General features: G+C 37.9%; 1 protein-coding gene across 6 annotated transcripts in view; it reads right to left on the bottom strand.

Moving 5' to 3' along the window:
- The window catches only part of ELAVL2 (ELAV like RNA binding protein 2), a 127610-nt gene that overhangs the window by 60633 nt on the left and 48271 nt on the right, over window positions 1-18706 (bottom strand). For 2 of the 6 annotated variants that reach the window (XM_045841041.1, XM_045841042.1), the window contains exons 2-3: window positions 9406-9496; window positions 6412-6655 (exon numbers count right to left, since the gene is read on the bottom strand). In XM_045841041.1, coding sequence (XP_045696997.1) covers window positions 6412-6655; window positions 9406-9477 — 316 coding nt within the window. In that variant the 5' untranslated portion in view covers window positions 9478-9496. The remainder of the gene's footprint in view (window positions 1-6411; window positions 6656-9405; window positions 9497-18706) is intronic. The other 4 variants (XM_045841043.1, XM_045841045.1, XM_045841046.1 and 1 more) reach the window with 3 other exon arrangements.

The following is an 18706-nucleotide window of genomic DNA, read 5'->3' as shown; positions in this document are numbered from 1 at the left end:
ACCGCATAGGCCTGATAAATCAAACGACAAGTAAAATGCCAAAAAAATAAAAATTAAGTTGGCCTTTTTAGTTGGAAAGGCACACACTGTGAGGGTTTCCGCAGCCCTCAAACCCAGTAGCCATAGTGTACTCCACTGAAAGTCAATTAACTTCCAACAATCGCAAAAGATACTGGAGAATTCTGAAACACCACTTTAGCTTCCGTGATCAGCTAGTATTCTGTTCAGGAAATATTTAAAAGAAAAATGTTCCAATACAAACAAAATAAAAATGCTTTGCTCTAGTCATAATTTAGAAGTTAAAAAATAAAGGCTGCTGCTCACGTGCTGCTGTAGTGTAATAAAACAGATAAGGGAGTAAAAGAGAATAAAAACCATCCAAAGCAAAGCAGGCTTATCTTGTGTTACATCATGAAATTGAGGGGCAGGGGGAGACATGTCAATTTTATACCTGAGGAGAAACAGGATTTCAACATTCTGTAGATTAAAAAAAAGAAGAAGAAATCCTGCATCAGAATTTAGTTGTTCTTCATCTTCTCCCATTTAGCTTATCTGCTTTCTCCATTTTTCCATCTTTACTATGACAGACACTAAATAATTAATTGAAAATGGTTTCTAACTATACCACCAATCTTCCCAATGCAAAAGTAAATAAAAACTAGAATAAACTGCGTGAAAGCTCTAGAATAGCAACTACCACACAAGCACTTCTATCTTGCTAAAAATTTTAAGGGTGGGGAGGGATATCTTTATAGAAGAACTTAAACTGTATTTTATTTTCTACAGATTATACATTACCAAAGTCTGTGTTTTGTATCAAATCAATAAAGAAATAGTCAAAGGCATTCAAAACTATGCTCCTACTCACCTAGCAAGACAAATATGGTCATTCTGAAAGTCCCAGTGACAAGAGCTGAGAATGTACAGAATCAAAACTCCTAAGCTTCATTTAGCCAATAGGTTCAACCTCATTTTCCCAGTAAATACTCTGAAAAAGCTGTTGAAAAATGTGTGACTAGGTCTTGGGAGTTGCAATACTTTTTTCATTTCCTTCTAATGAAATAAAATATAAAGTAACACAAATATCAACATCAAGAAATCAGAGAAACAAAAATCCAACTGATTTACAAATTAACCAGTAATGGTTGTTTCAAACTTTTCTATATCCTCACAATAGATGTTTTTTTCTTCCCAGCAATTAGCCATTTAAGGTTTCATTACCATAGGATACCCAAAGAAGAAACTTTCTACTTACGTTTGCTGAGAGTTAATTTACTTCATGGTGAAGGGCTCCAGAATACACTACCCCAAATATGCCAATCTGACATAGGATTATTTCCAGCTGAAGGCAATTAAGGAACAACAGACATAAGAACGGTACTCTGCCCTCTCCTTTTCTGCCTAAAAGCAAGCCACAAATTTCCCTGTGAATGAAGGCGCCCAGTCCTCTCTCCTGTACCAGGAAGAGAAAGTAACTCACCACCAAAACAGAGAGCCAACATCGAGACCTAGAAACAATGCTTGCTACAACAGCTGGGCATACTCCATCACTTTCCACCACATACGTCCTTGTCACTTCTCCACAGTGTACCAGGTCTCAGAGCTCAAACCCTCTTTCCTTTGCTAAAATGGAATATAAGCCCCCAAGTCTAACCACTTCTTTGGGTCTCAGTAATTTCCTGTGAACTCCAATGCACTGATTAAAGAAAATTGTGTGCCTCTTTTTCATCTTTTCCTCCAGTTTTACTGAGATAAAATCAACATGTAACATTGTATTATCAGTCTCTTGTTAGGTTCAGTGACTGATTCCCCAAAGGGCTTGCTTGCCTATCATAATCACCTGAAGACCTTTCTGATGAGATTCCCAAGACCTCCAGAATCTGTATTTTTAAAGACTTCATCAGGTGAGAATGTGCAGCCATATTTGGAATCACTGGGCTAGACTATCCAAATTCACAACTATAGATTATAAAGTTTCTACAGAAGGATGTTCTATGGATCCCTCAGTCCTTGACTCTCAAAAATCTCTCATTCCCCTCCTAAAGAAGACCCTCACCAGAAGATGACCCTCCCCTGTACAAGTTATATGTCTCACTATAATTTCATCAGCTGGTCCTGTGCTTAATTATTCAAAAGTTCTGACCTCCAAAGAGGCAAGGAGGAAACATCCCAGGAAAGAAAAAGAAAACCAGAATTCTGGTCCCTGCTCTGCCACTTAACAGCCACATGGTCTTGGACTCCTCATTTCAACAAACCTGGCCTCTCATCACCTGTTAAGTGAGAAAGTTGGCCATGGTCACCTCAAGGGCTTTTCTGACTCTAAATCTCTATTATTTATCCCTTGCATCATAAAATCCATTTCACTCCTCTAACTGCAGCATCAGCAGGTGTCTACGACACCAAAGTGCATTTAAGAACTTGAAGGGATGAACCCACACCCCAACTAAGCTGTACAAGCAGTAGTGGCTTCTTGTCACAAATGCCTATACATAGGAAACAGAATGATGCGTAAGGCTGGGGAAGAGCCCAAAGAGAGGGACAGAAAAAAAAAACAACACAATCAACAGAATTTAAGCTATGGAGAAGGCGTTGTATCTGCTACTGAGGACATGTCTTAAGTAAGATATTTCCCTAATCCTCATTCTATCAAAATAGTGACACTGATTTGCTAACACCAACACAATCTAAAAATTACATACTCTCTTTTAGGACTTAGGGAAGAGACATACAGTTTCCTAACTAGATATTTTTATACCTGAGACACAGTTTCCTAATTCAGCATTATTTAAGTAAAGATTTAAGAAAATAAAATGAGAGATTTACATTTTTTCTAAAGAATGATCCCAGGGTTCTCTTACAACCCAGACAATTGATGCTCTCACCTCCTACAAAACTGAAATACAAAGAGCTGGCCCAAGAGCTCCCCAGGAGGAAGCATACACTGGATAATCAGAGAGGGCCCAAGGAACTCGAACTTGACCTTAAAAATGTGTACTGAGACACCATATAAGCTGGCTAATGGTGAACACCACAGGGCAGGGTCCAATCCTCACAAATTTGTTCAAACATTTCTAGGGATATGTTAATAATAGCTTCTTGCAGAAGATATGTCCACTTTGCAAAGTGAAACCATTCAAAAACCAGTTTTAGAAATCTACCATTTCCTACACTATTTTGTTCAATACAAATATTTACAAAGAAACTCAGAAATAAAAACACCAAGGAAATTTATGCTTGAAGCTAAATGAGTCAGACCTTTCTGAACATAACTACTTTAACTCATACAGAGAATACAATGTCAGTCGGCCAAATCAAAATAGGATCACTAGAAGAGGTCCTTTATATTCAGATTTGCCTACTCAACTTTTGAAATTTATAGTTCATTATCATGGATTTTCATTTTATGAAACATGTTTATAGTCTATGGATTATGAAAAATTTATGGAAGAATTTTAGATTGTCTGAAACCAGTTAACAAATGATTCCAAAAGCTTTTATAGCAACATTTCAAATGGAAATCTAGTGTGTGGGGGGACAGCTTTCAAAATGAGTTCTGTGGTCAAAGAAGGCTGGGGAACTGTTAAGTCAAACCGGTTTCTTTTCATAGCAGGGTTTTAGCACAGTTTTTAATATGCTAATGATCTGCAGTGTGGATCTTCAATAGGAAACTAGGGAAGGCAGAATTTCTCAAACATGTCTATCAATGTATTGGGTTGGCCAAAACGTTCATTTAGTTTGTTTCTGTACGATGGCTCCAGTAGTGCTTAGCTGTCTTCAACTTCATTCGAAACAATTTTGTTAAATTGTAGTGTGACAGCTGTCATATCAGCATGCATTATAAAGAAATGATCAAAATTGAATTTTTGTGCAGCCATTTTAATACTGAAGATGGAAGAAAACATACAACATTTTTGGCGCATTATGATTTATTATTTCAAGAAAGGTAAAAAACACAACTAAAAGGTAAAAAAAGATTTGTACAGTGTATGTAAAAGGTGCTGTGACTGATCAAATGTGATAAAAGTGCTTTGGGAAATTTCTTGGGAGTACTGATATTTTGGCCAAATAATTATTTGCTCTGGGGCTATCTATGCATTGCAAGATGCTTCACAGCAGCCCTGGCCTCTACTGACTGGAAGGAGGGAGTTGACATACTCTAAATATCCAAATCAATAAAGGTATTGGTGAAAATGAAAAATGTCTTTTATTTTACAGAAAAAAACTAAACAGACTTTTTGGCCAACCCAATAACACTTATTTTGAGGAATATTTTTTTACTGTATCTCATGGGATGAAACTTAGAAAACATCTTTTGACACTCATGCTCACTGTGAGTTTTCTTGGGTACTCTACCTGCTTACCAGAGATTTTTCAACAGAAATTTTACCACGGTTGAAAAGGCTGTTAGCCCCCCTTTCACCAAAAAGACAAAGGTGGAGGGTAGGCCTGAACAACTGATATTAATGCAGTTTGCGAGCACTTGTTGAACCATCTTTTCTTTTTAATGGTGGGGATGGGTACTAAGCAATCAAATCAGAAAACACATCATCACGTCAACATGTCACAGCCTTCATGCCATTTACCACACAGTCATTTATATCAAAAAGTTGCAAACTTCACATAAAAAGGATGTTTTGCTAAAAATAATAAAATAAAATGTAGTATCATAGCAGAAATAAGTAATAAGAGCCTTTTATTCTTTACCTTTTCCAACTCTTTCAAAAACTGTTTCTTTAAAAATTTACCTATGCTGTTCACACAAATTTGGGGAAAAGAAATGGAAAAAATTTTTCATCTATTATCAGTATTCAAAAACAAAAGACAAATCTTCCTGTTGATATCATGGTGAACATCTAAGTAACATAATTAGCTAAAATACAGTTACTCAGCATAGATTGATGACAAACAGGTGTTACTTAGTTTTTATTTAATTTACTTGATTTTCAGTTCTCTGTGAGCCTCAATCTTCTGCTCAAGGAAATACGACTGTGAGGTGGAGCCCAGGTGACAGCTCTAAGAGCTCACTTAACTTGGAGAGAATAAGCACTGCTGTCCTGATAAAAGAACAGCTAAAGTCAGCTCAGGAAAAGTCACAACTGACCTCAGAAATTACCCAGTGTGCCCTTGTCCTCTACCTCATTGTACCAGGGGAAACCTGAAGCTAAGGGTTGACATGTCCAAGGTCATATGACTGAAGTTCTGACTCCAGGTCTGACTCATCACACTGTCTTTAAGTATCTTTTACTCATTTCAAACATTTAGTTTTATATTTTTTGTTATAAGCCAGGTAAACCAATTCGATACACATCATCCCCCAAGTGCACCACACCACCATGACGAAGCACTGGAGCCTGTCTACACTAACTTCACACATGGTCAGTGTCGGAGAAGAGCCCCTGCAGGAAGCAGTAAATAATGCTTCTATCCCTCGAACATGCTCTGCATTACATTCTGGATTATTCTAAAAATTTAGTCAAATCTTACAAAATACCAAGATGATTTTCCACTCCCTAATATTTAAAACATAACACCCACTATTAAAGGTCAAAGGACCCATCCTCTCATTCCTGTCTTGTGAGGGGGGGCACACACAAACACCTTCCTTTCCTTGTCCAGGACAGAACGTAAGATCTTGCTATGCTCAAATTCTATCATTGCAAATATTTATACACCGATCATGTGAATATTACCATTTACTCTGTTCGTATATATCATAAGCAGAAGGACTATACAGACTACGTGAAAGGGCATTTAAAGAGGTCTCTCCCATCTCCCAAACACAATAATATTCTCCTTATCAGCTCACTGCTGAAATGCTAAAGCATGTAAGCTCGGGGAAGGAAAAACTAAAGGTTAACATGACACTTGCTGCCCCAAACACATGCACTCTTAGAACACTTTCAAAGATGTTATTATCAAGCTCAGAGTACACAGAAGTCTACTTTTAATATTACTGCCCATAAAACAATGTTCTGCTTTAAAAGGAAAATGAAATTTTTTATTGTTAAATATTTTTTTTAATTTTTCCATGTTCTTGCTTCTGTTTTTTTTAAAGATTTTATTTATTTATTTTTAGAGGGGGAAGGGAGGGAGATATAGAGAGAGAGAGAGAAACATCCATGTGCGGTTGCTGGGGGTCATGGCCTGCAACCCAGGCATATACCCTGACTGGGAATGGAACCTGCGGCACTTTGGTTCGCAGCCCACTCTCAATCCACAGAGCTATGCCAGCCAGGGCCCAGAAAATGAAATTCTTAAAACTAAGTTTCACACTGCTGATAGAGTCCAGTAACAGAGAAAATATCCAGATGTGTAAAACAACAGCACAGTGACATACAAGGAGTAAACTTATTTTCTCACAGCTTTAAACACAGTCCTTTAAATATGAATAAACTACATAAAACTTCATACCTGTTATTTTGTCTCTTACAAGTTTACAAGACTCTATCTCACCGATGCTCCCAAAAAGACTCTTTAGTTCCTCCTGTGTCATGTTCTGAGGAAGGTAGTTGACTATTAAGTTGGTCTTGCTGTCCTCTGTGTTCCCAGAGTCAACTGGTGATGAGCAGTTGTTGTTTATGGTGGTTGGACCATTGGCTGTGTTATTGCAAGTTGGCCCATTAGACAGTTGTGTTTCCATGGCAGCAATTACCTGCTAAAACAGAGAAAATAAAAAATGTCAGAATTCATATTTCACAAACTATTATTAGAGATTCCATCCAAAAACTTAAACATGTCACTAGAACACAAGTCATTTTGCTGAAATTACAACAAAGCTTCAACAAGTGTAACACTTAAGCTAATTTTTACTTCATATTAAGTTATTCAATTCAGATCATGGTTACACTTACACATATATAGTCCATACATGCACATAGTACAATTTAAATCTTAAACATTCTCTAGAACCACATTCTGGGTCTATCCACATACCCTTACTCACCTGCAGTGTCCACAGACTTCAGAAAATTTAGGACCAAAGGGCAGAGAATTATTCCTAACTAAAAATCATACTAGAAAATAAAAGTGCTTATAACATGCTACCAAAAACAAACCAAAAAACGTTCTACCTAACTTTGAAAAGATTTTCAGTTTGCCTAAGAACTGCAATATTCTAAAACTGACAGACATCCGTTAACTTAAAATCAAGAAGCAAAAGTACTTTAAAAAATATAAATTTGTCAACATGTACTGTTTTGGTTACATATTGAAAATGTTTTTGATTGACAGTATCTTAATACCCCTACTGTTCATAAGAAATAAGAAAACATCAGTTGTTATATGTTAGGGAATGAAAAGGATTTGTAGGATAACTTGGGAAAGAAGCTATGAGTACTTAGTGTACCTTGTAGAAGCTAGCAAGCCATTTTTGTCAAGTTTAGCAGCTAAAGATCACCAACAAGGCAACTGATCTAACACATCAAAATAAAATCCCCAAACTACTCAATATGGTATTCTGCTTTAACTCTGACCTTAAAAACAAAACAAAACTATCCAGTCCACTAAACCAATTGTGTAAATATGTCAACTTTTGCAAACAGACCAGCCCAAGTAGTTTTCAACTGAGCACAGAAGCCTGTTGAAAATGCATCTATAAACTCCAAATACAGGATTAGAGGGAGTAGAGGGAAAATGGCCTCAAACTATTCAAGCTACTCTAAAAATCACAAGAAAATCTGGATCTACTTTCCTAAATATCAAGCCTATGCTCTTTGAGCAAAACAGTCACAACCACAGTCCCAAATTTTCCAGAACCATCTTTCAATAGCTATCTACTTTGGGTAGCCAAGATTGAGGGGAATCCAAAAACCAAGGCATCACTGAAAGCATTACCCTTCATACTCCATTCAATACACCTTTCATCTCACCAAAAAACTCTCAAAATTGACAATTCTGAATTGATAGGATACTAATTTTAGGGAAGTTTCAACATATAAAAAGCAAAGAATATTAAACAAAATTTTAAAAGCAAAGCAGAGGGAGTGTTACAGGAAAAGAAAAAAATAAAGGTCTTTTTAAAAATATATTGCCTAGGAAAAATAAGAGGCATAACAGTGGATAAGTATGTAGGCAGAAATCTCTGCTGCTGAGAGATGCTCTTAAGAGAAAGCAGCACAGGGCATACTGAGACTGGCTAGACAGGACAAGAATCAGTGCTATCACAATAAAAAACAGGAGGCAAATCCAGAGCACCTATGCAATACCAAACAACCCATAACCCCGTGAGACTTCGTTTCCTTTTCCAATAAATGGGGATTTATTCTACAAGCTGCAAGCTACATTTCTAGGACAAGTATTCTCAGGGATTGCTAAAGAAACAGAGAAAAATAAAGAAACCTCTGTAAACCTGTATGAAAAAAATCTGACACAATTCAACATATGCATTTTATTATAATTAACAAATTTATCTGAAACTGAGAAAGGGGGTTTCAGATTTCCTAATAAATCACAACTGTTCCAGTTTGTAGAATATTAGCTTTGGGTCACTTTCCACAGCAAAATTTGTGTGGGATTAACCTTTGCCCAGCAGTTATGAAAACAATGAGCTGCAAGATGAGAGAAGCCAAAGCCAATTAAAACAAATCACTATTCAAAAGTTAGGGTATGTATGTGCAGAAATGAGGTAAATCTCAAATATGAGACTTGAAATAAAGCTCACTGGGATAGCATTTGAAATATAAAGTGTTCACTGACTGAAATTAGCAGGATTTAGCAAGGACAACAAACACTCCTCACTTAATTGCACATTTATTTCTGTGTTCAGGTGGCAAGGATGAGCTCCTAAGCCAACATTCAAGTGAACAGCTGCAGTAGGCTGTGTGCACTGAAAATTACAGCATCTCTCAGCTATAGGACCATCTGCTCAGAATAAAATGATACTAATGTGCTATATTTTACAAATAATGCATATTCCATTGATAGGCTCAACACAACTGTTCACAGAATACAAACTCTTTCAACAGTTACTGGGCAAATAATTTCCAGCCAGATTTACAATTTCAACATTTTTTGGAGCATCAGGAATTGTGAATAACTTCAAAATTTAGTAACCAAAAAAATACATAGTAAACAGAATGTAAAGAATGTAACTTAGTATTTAGACCATACCAAAACTTTTTTGTTTTTGTTTTTTAAAGCTTATCACTCTTTTCTTTGAGTCTGCACTAAGTCCTCATTTAGATTATAAAAAGAGACAAAAGCATGGTTCTGGTGCTACATATACCACTATGGTTACAATTGCAATGTGCCTTATATCCTAATGATGGCCATACCATAACAGGCTGAATGTAAGAATAATTAATTAGTATGCCAAATGAAAAGTTCAAGTGTTTGGTATGGCCTCAGCACTCCTGCAACATGCTAAAAAAAAAGTAGCCTACAGAATTTAAGAAAAATCCCACAGACCCCAGTCCAAGGCTCTGCTGCCCACGAACCACTTCTAAGCAGAGAAGCCACATCACACAGTCTGACTGCCATGTTAGTTTGGAGTTGCCGTCTGCAATATGGACACAAAAAGTACCGTATGTTAGATGAGCAAGATAATGCAACAAATCAGTTTGTACAAAATTTACAGTGATTGTATTAATATTCCCAGCACGTCCATGCAGTGTGGCTTAATTGAATTTGAGGCAATTCCAATCTAATCTTTCCAAATTCATTTTAACATGTAGTTTTCTTGCACAAATTAAGCATTTTAAATTAAGAGCCTGATTTCAAAACAGTATTAACTGGTTACCTTGGCATCTATCCTAAAGAACTACCTTAAACCACATCTCAAAAAAAGTTTTTAAATAATAATAAAATAAAGAAGAACACTGCATGCTGTCCTATCTCTTATGGATGTGGGAGAAGGGAGGAAATGTGAATGAAATTTTATTGTAAGAAAAGGCAGTCATGCAATTCATAAGTGAATGCTTTGCACAGAAGCACTCTTTCCCCCAACATATCAGAAGGGCATTAAGAGAAGCCATATTTGCCGACACTGTTACATTATACTATAAATGATCCTTAATCCTGGGACTGAAAATTAAAAGTAAATCGGAACCCTGCGAGGTTATTCTGCCACAGTTTCACTGAGAATTGTTCACATATACTAAAAGGCAGTAAACCAGCATCCTTCAATTGAAATAATTGGACCAATAAATAGGATTGTTTGAAGTAATGCTTATATAGGATGTCAGCTTTGTCCCTGAACAAAATCAAGTGAGCATTTTTTAATATGTAAATTGTAAACCCAGCACGATTTGAAATTAGTGTTGCTATGAGGCCTCCAATATAGTTAATGGGCCATTTACCACTTATTACAACTTGCCCGAATACAAAACAAAGCCACCAACACTGGCATGAAAGCCAAAGTTTACATTTTAGCCATATATGCAGATGATTTAAATGGTCAACATAATATTCAGAAAAACTCAAGTCTCTGAAATAAACAATGAGTAACAAAAAGGAGCTGAGAACAGCTTTTGTTTGTGTATTTAAGACGGTAAAATCTTCATCCTTAGAGTTAAAGCTGGCTGAGATTTCTTCTTGGTGCGAGTGATGACACTGGTAACATGTAAAAATGGGTACCATTTTCTGGCATCTACCGAAGGGTTTAACTATACTCTATACAGGGTGCCATGGGAATGTTTTATTCTTCTTCCCTTCTCCCACTGTTACCAGAGAATTCGGTCTGATTCTATTTTCTTTATTAAAAAAAAAAGAAAAAACTTATAGTTGAGCTGTGAAAGAGTTGATCCTGTGAAAGAATAAAGTGCTTTTAAGACCAGAACTATTTTGACAATAACCTAATAGGGGTTAGACTACGTAGGTGGAATAGATGGGGGACCACACCCGACAAGTTGAACCAAGCTCAAACTTATGTCCTGAATACCCTTGGGAGTTAACATCTTAACATTTGTCATTACATAAAACCACAGATTCAAATTTAATGGCTTCAGTTCATTCTATTCCATAGGAGGAGACACTATCGACACCCCTCTTTTCTGAAAGCCCCAGGGATTCGAACAATCACTTTATTGTACCAACTAGCTAGGGGAAGCTGTGTATGGAAAATGATTCTTCTGCACTTTTACATTTCAAGCACCCCAGACAGTTTCTCTGCTTGAGGCAGACACACACCTTTATGGGAAGTTATAAATAAGTTGCTCACATGGCCCTTACCTTTATGCTGGCCAACAATTCAGTTACTAAAAATGTAAGCTACTTCCCCTTCATTTAAGGACGGGCAATTCTGCTCTACTCAATCCACCACAGACAACCGGGCTGGGAACTATTTATAGATTCCACTGGCTCTGAAACTCTTTGGAAGGAGAAAAAAAGGCCACGTTCCAATGACACAAAACCATTAATTTTAAGGCTGAAAAAAATCTTTCAATATATTTTCATGTCTCAATTTTGACATCAATTGTGCCAATTGAGACTGCTTTTTTCTCCTGTTATTCTTCATGCAATAATTTATGAAGGCACTTTAGTGTCGATCAATCTAGAATTTTCTAAACTTCCCTGGGCTCCAAGACAAAATGATGACGTGTTAGTTTGGTGTGGCATGATTTCATGGGCGGGGGGAGGCAGGCGCCTCCATGTCTTCACACTCACACAGTCTTACTTCGATACATCTATACAGACGTTTTAAACTGAACTGTTTTCCCTTTTACTTAATTGGCCCTCTATGTACTTTAATTTATAAAGTTCCTTACAACTGTAGATTTTAGGAGAGCAATGCTATTGCTTGATTTCTTATATCGGGACCAATAGTTTTCTAGTCATGTGAAAGAAAAGGAAAAGTCTGTATTTTCCAATCTTCCTAATAAAAAAAATTCCAAAAACTTCTTTACTATTTTCAAACCTCTGAGAGACAGCCATCAAACAAAATAAACTGCTAATCAAACACATCCTAAATATATTCTGAGGATTTTCATTAGGAACCTTATCGGCAATGGAGCTTTCCAAGATCCAGAACCCACACGATTTGGGGACTGCTGAAAGGGCCACGGGCACATCCCCTGTTGATGCCTGTCTGTTGGTACCAGTCTCTTCATTGCTATGGTTACCAATCTGGGCCCTCACCTCTCAGGAGACTACTGAATTCCAGCCTCTGAAAAGGTCCCCCTCCTCATTCTAATCCACACTAACACTATTCACAGGCAGATTTTCCTAAACCCTCAATAGCCACCCTCCACTCCTGCCTATCAAATTAAGTGCCAACTACTCAGTATGAATAATCTAAACACCTGAGATCCTCTACAAACCCACTTATTCAAGTGCCTAAAAATCTGAACCACTCCATGTCCCTCAAACAGCTGCATTTACATTCAAAGACAGTGGCTTTGCTCCTGTGGTTCCATTTACCTAAGGGGCTCCAGCCATACCCACCCCACATCCATCTCAGGGGTGTATAGAGACTAAGCATTCAAAAACAAAGGTAAGAACATGAACATTTCCCATAAAAAAAATTGAGGCATGAAAGGGTAATCACCTCCCAAAATGCATGCAAACTTGGTAGCTTGTTTTGTTATCCCATCTCAAATATTTCAAATCTGAGGTAATTATGATTGTGTATTTTCAATTTTTGGCACACCCCATCAGCCATCCTTACCCACCAGAATCCAAATTCTTGTTAAATGGCATAACACAGGAAAACTACTTTGAGTGACCACTTGTCTATTTTTTATATCAAGAGCTTAACACATCAACTTGCCAACTACAAAACAGCTAGAAGCCAAAACAAGTCCAAAAACATGGTACAAACATGCTCCAGTCCTCTGGCCAGCAGGATTTTGGAGATGTGGTATCTGAAATCTGGATCTAACTTGAAGAAAATGGAGGAAGCAAAGGTAGATGTGGAAAAAATGAAAATAGATTTTAACAGAAAGGTGTTTAAAATTGCATCATACTTAAGTTACGGATTTCTAAGAGTTTTCATGCAAACTAGAAAATTTAAGCAAACACAAAAGATAACAGCTCTAGAAAGAATCAGGGCTAGCATCAAGGGTGAACATCTCTCTGGACAGTAACAAGGTCCAGCTTTGGTAAAGTGACCATGTTCTGGATGTCTATTTTGCAGCAGGAGGGTTCTCAATCCCTCAAGCAGCACAGTACCAGGGCGGAATCAGTACCTGGGCACTGCCTTTCCTCTGACGACAAAGAAGTCATTTCTCTCAAGTTTAAGAGCAGAACCTACCTAAATAAAGATAGCAATACAGGCCAAAAAGCATCTTCCTTTGGGGGCAAAGGGCTAAAGCACTCAAAATAATTAGTGAAGTGACTAATAGGAGCTTACAGGTGAGAGCTGGATAAGCAGCCGATGGAGCCATCTATAGCAGACACCATTCCAACAGGATAACATTTTATCTTTCCCACAAAAAAAATGACAGTCTGAGGATGCATTTCGTCTCTACTGAATTTAAGCAATAGCCGAGTCCGTCGAGCCCTAAAATCATGGGGCTGATGTTATCAGCTTCAGGAATGAGCCATTAGGTTTGTCTTCTTTAAAGCTCTTCATTTTGCTTTGTGGTTCCTAAAATTATAAAGGTTTGTGGTTTTACACTTCATGAGATTTCCTCAATCCTAGAATCTGTCAACTCCCCACCCCATTATAGCCGCCTCACCTGCTCTATGCATTCCTCAGCCTTATCAAACTCAGCTTTTGGGCTTTGGGGTGAACAAGGGTCCAACAGCTGCAGGAAACAGAAGGGAACTGTTCTTTGGCAGTGAAAGCTAACATTTCTCTGTCTCTTGGTCCATTATGACTCCCAGACAAACTACAATCTTTCCAATGCCAGTACTTCTGAGGTTTTATAGTTCTAGAAGTGGCAGGATTATAAACTACAAGATTAGAGAGTAAAGCAAATGAGTTTAGGGGTCCCAAGTCCTTCCCTTCATTCTAGAGTCACTTCAGGCATCCATGCTGGGCAACAAGAAAGCAAAGATCTGGTGAGAAAGATTTCCTCAAGTTTCACACACAGTTCCTTCATCCATGCATTTAACAAAAATTTGTATGCAGCTCCCATGAGCTAAGGACTGTCCTTGGTACATGAGATACAGGAATAAAGACGTATCCTGGAGCATACATTTGCAATGGGAGGTATGCACAGCAGACCAAGAATGAACATACATAAGAAAATAGTATATTAGCTGGAAAGGTATGCTTTGCCATAAAAGAAAATGGAAAGCAGAGTAAGGGTGCTGAGAATGCAGAGTCTCGGGATGAGCAGTTTCCAATATTAAACACTAGGCCTCATTTTGAAGGTATGCTTTAAACCAAGGTTTGAAGATGTGAGCCAGCTGCTATGATAGGTATAACAGCAACTCACCTCAGGTGTCTCCATCCTAATCCCTGAAATCTATAAATACTTTATGTTATATCACAAGGGGTATTTAAACTGCAAATGGAATTAATTTTGCTAATCAGATTACCTAAGGTGGGTAGATTACCCTGGATTATTCAGGTGGGCTCAATGTATAAACTGGAAGCAGAAGGCTGGAGAGTCAGGTGTTAGAATGATGTGAAGTGAAAAAAGTCTGGACCTATCATCACTGGCTTTGAAGATGAAAGGGAGTCACCAACCAAAAACTGCGTGCAGCCTCTGGAAGCCAGAAGGCAAGGAAACAGGTTCTCCCATAGAGCCTCCAAAAAGGAACGCAGTCCTGCCCACACCTGATCACAAGCCAGTGAGAGCCAGCAGGGAACTGTGACCTTCAAAATTGTAAAGTAATAAGTTTGTACTGTTTTAAGCACCAAGTTCATAGTTACTTGCTGCAGATGTAGTAGTAAACAAATATGTCCCCACAGGGATAGCCAGAAGAGCAGCATTCTAGGCAGAGATCAGCCAGGGTGAAGCTGGACAAAGCTCTAGAGAGAGGAGTCTAAGGAGTAAGGAGGCCAGACCACAATGGGGTCTTACAGGTATACAAGGGAGGAACAAGTTCTCTTCAAAAATCTCAGGGTCCCTGGCTGGGTCTGAAAACTGAATTGGCAAAGTCAGGTTAACTGGAGAAAAGTATACAAATTTTACTCAATTTTTACATGTACATGGGAGCCTTTCCAAGAAAATGAAGACCCAAAGAGGTGATTCGAGCAGGAAGCATGTATACCATTTTGGAAACCAAGTCCTGAAGAACTGACAAAATAAAAGGGTAAAGATGAGGGATTGTAAAATAAGTTCACTAAGGTTTGTTTGTACAGATTTCTTGGCCCTTAATCCTCTTCTCTGGTGATAGGAATGTCTTCTTTCCTCCTGCTACTCTCTCTTTGGAGAGTATCTTTTGCCTGGGGGTTTTAGGACCTGTTTCAGGGAAAAGGGTGAGGGAGGCCAAAGGGACTTTCTGCCTCTGCTGTTTTCTCTAACTCCTTCAGCTAAAGACATTCAACATGCCAAGGTGCCATATTTTGGGATAGGGTGTCCTCAGCCCCATCAGAGGCTACTGCAAAGAAAGGAAAACACAGAGAGATTTCAAGCAAAAGAGTTCCTCCTACAAAAGTAAATCTCGGTGTGGTTGTGTGGGAAGACTCAGCAACTCTGGACGCAGGAAGACCAGTGAAGAAAACAACTGCAGTAATCAAGGGGTAGAATGAGAGTGACTCCAATCAGGAGTGTATCAGAGGAAAAGAGCATATACCCAGAAGGAAACTTGTTTCTAATGCACTCCTTTAATTAGCTCAGTAAACTGTTTAAATTGGTTTAGACTCCACTTGCTCATATTCAAACAAACCACTGATGTGTTTATTAATTTCTAAGCACTAAGAATACAAGATAATTAAGCAAAGAAAAGCTTCTACAGAAGTTGTGTCAAAGGGGACAAAATCTTTTTAAAAACCCAACATATGAAAACCTGAATTTGTAGTAAAGCAAGAATTCAGCAAATGATTCATTTAATGGCAAATGTAAGTTTTTAAAAAATCAGAGCAACTTAAAAGATGCAACTACTAAACAGAGTACAGAATTCAGAAACTGATTTTAACCTGTGAAGCCCCATTAAAGCAGTTAGAATGCAAAATAAGATAATATCTCAAAGTTCTCTCCAAACGTTTAAAAACACAGCAGATGAAAGTAATGAGAATAAGTTACATTTTGTGAAATGGAAGTAAACTTTCAAGTCTATATTCTTCAACTGGCCCCGTTATTCACCTAGTTGTGATGGTTAAGCCAGGGGTTAACTCAATCTTGGTTATGGGCCTGAATGCACTACCTTCTGGTGATGAATCATTCCAACCTCTCTTCTTTCATTCCAGTATCAGTGGGCCTAATTAATTTCCATGTCATTATTTGGCTATAGAACCTTAAAAAGGGGGATGAGTGTAACAGGAATAAAATCGAGTACTCCCACAGTTTTGTAGCAGAGTTCCTGTTTGGTATAGGCAGATAAATTTGAATTGCTAAATTAAGACAGTTAAAGTAGTAATCAACATAGAAATGGGATTAACTTCACATTCTACAAAAGTCACAGCTAAAGGGAACCCCCTCTGGGTAGTACAAATTGTGAAAGACTGATTGAAAATCCTCAAATTAATCCCAGTAGTTGAGTGTTTTCATTAGGTAGGTTAAAAACATAGCTCCTCCGTAGGATACAGACACTAACACACTGTCACTGTCAAGTTCCAAAATAGAAAGCATGCCTCGTCTTACAGGGGACATTAAAGACAAGGAAGTTTTATGGTCACCAATACCAATTTTAACTCAGTGTGATAAAGGACCACAATACTCCATTGGGCCACTAAGGTTGCTTTACTCTTCACTGTCATTTAGTAGGAGTTACAGATGTAAAACCAAAAATTAACTTACACCATAATAAAGTCTGTAAAATAAAATGCAAGCAAAACAAGGTATATTTCATTAATAACGTAAGGAGGCTACAGATATTTCTGTTGAACTTCAGAGAAACTGAAAATAAAGAAGAGGCCGCCCTGGGACATAGAAAGTCTTGTAATTAAGTAATACACTGTGGAGAGAGGAAAATGCTATCCCCACCCACTGCAGGAGTGCAAACCTTGATCAACCAGACAGCAGTCTTCCTCTCTGCAATGTGATCATCTCAAATAGAAATGTATTTTTCTTTTCAGTTGCTACTTCAAGTCCTGAGATTCCCAAGAGATACATACTTTTGATTCAGAAACATGACTAGGAATTATTTAGAATGGAAAGCTGGAGGTGTTAACAAACAAAGTTCACACTGAGAACATTTTATTTCCTTTGGTCTACCTCTCCTCCTTCTTCCCCAAAAAACAACTTTCTTTAAACTTCATTCCAGACAGAAAAAAACACCACTGTGTCTTCTTATGGTAATTAAGCTCCTGGTTATTTACTACGTTTTTAAGAATGAAGAGGGTGGGGGGAACTGGCATTCAATTCAAGTGTTATTTTTAGTTCTACTGATTCCAACTAGGGGAGGGGGTCTGAGGGAGAGAGGATCAAGAGAAGATTTCTGGCTAATCTGCTGCCTAAAGAATGTGTTTAAGAGTTAATGCTGGAAAAGAAGGAGGGAGGGAGGGAAGGAGTTAATTCTTTACTGCTCAGGGAAAGCCTTTCTGAGCCTCAGACCTCTGCTTGTTACATCCACAGCATGCACACACACCTGGTCTGAGAGCCGGAATCAAGTGCTTAGGTTCCCTGTCAGTGACTGCAACATCAACTTCGGTCAGACTTCTCACTTCGAAATTTATCAGAATATATTAACTAAAGCACAAGTTAAACAAATGCTTAAGGAATCTCTCAAAATACATTGGAGCAAGGCCACCATTGTATAAATGAAAAAAATGAAGGGTGTGAACATATACATAATATAGACCTATTTATATATGTACACACATATTTCCAAGAGCTGATGAGAAGCAGTACTCAGCTCCCACAGAAGTGGGGGAAGGGGGCACATATGTAGTAACAGGCTACATCTTAACATAGGAAAATATTTTTCAAGACTCAAACCACAAAAGCACCTGGCCTTTGAATTATTTCCACACTGGTTAAGAGGCAGAGGGGCTAAAGGAGTCTGTGTTCTTTAAAAGCTTTAATTATATACACATAATTTAGTAATATGTGAAAGCACTTCACAAATTCTGAAGTGCCAAGTGAATACTAGAGGCTATTATCACTACAAGACAAAGGAAGATGCCTCTTTTAGAATGTTACCATAGAGAATATGCTTATCTGGCTTTTAGGTGAGGCTTATTTAGCCTTTTCTTTTTCCCATGTCTAAATGGACAACAAGGGTGCAGAGTTGTGTTGGGAGCTTCTTGACAGAAAAAAGAATACTGTGGCCAGAAAGGGGAGGATGTAGACTCTGCTCAGTCATGACTGTCAACTCCTGTGCGGGGTGCCTGGAGCAGATGCTGTTAAACTACATTTAGCACACAGTCACAAATAGTGACTAAGGAGGACAAGAATTTTTACTTCAAGTGCTGCAATTTTTAACCCCAGACCTCCAAAGACTATTTAAATACATAGGATACCAATAACCTAACTGTTTCACATCAGAATTTCAGTCTTGTCTATTTAAATTTACCATACTTTAAAAAGCACACCACCCCCCCCCCAACACACACAGTGCCCCTGCTCCATCCTCTCCAACTTAGTTTTGTCCTACTCAGCTGCTCAGCCTCTTGGGATCTTAATATTTAAGATTAGAAACTGCTACACCTCACTGTTCCTTTTGCTAAGAACTCCAAGGATGATACAAGCATCTTCTACTTATATTTAGATTTATT

The sequence above is a fragment of the Phyllostomus hastatus genome, unplaced genomic scaffold, assembly GCF_019186645.2.
Source record: "Phyllostomus hastatus isolate PE091 unplaced genomic scaffold, TTU_PhHast_1.1 phas_contig_34, whole genome shotgun sequence".
In the NCBI taxonomy this organism is placed as follows: Eukaryota; Metazoa; Chordata; class Mammalia; order Chiroptera; family Phyllostomidae; genus Phyllostomus; species Phyllostomus hastatus.
Note: the sequence above shows the minus strand (reverse complement) of the source record. Positions and strands in the feature narration are given on the sequence as shown.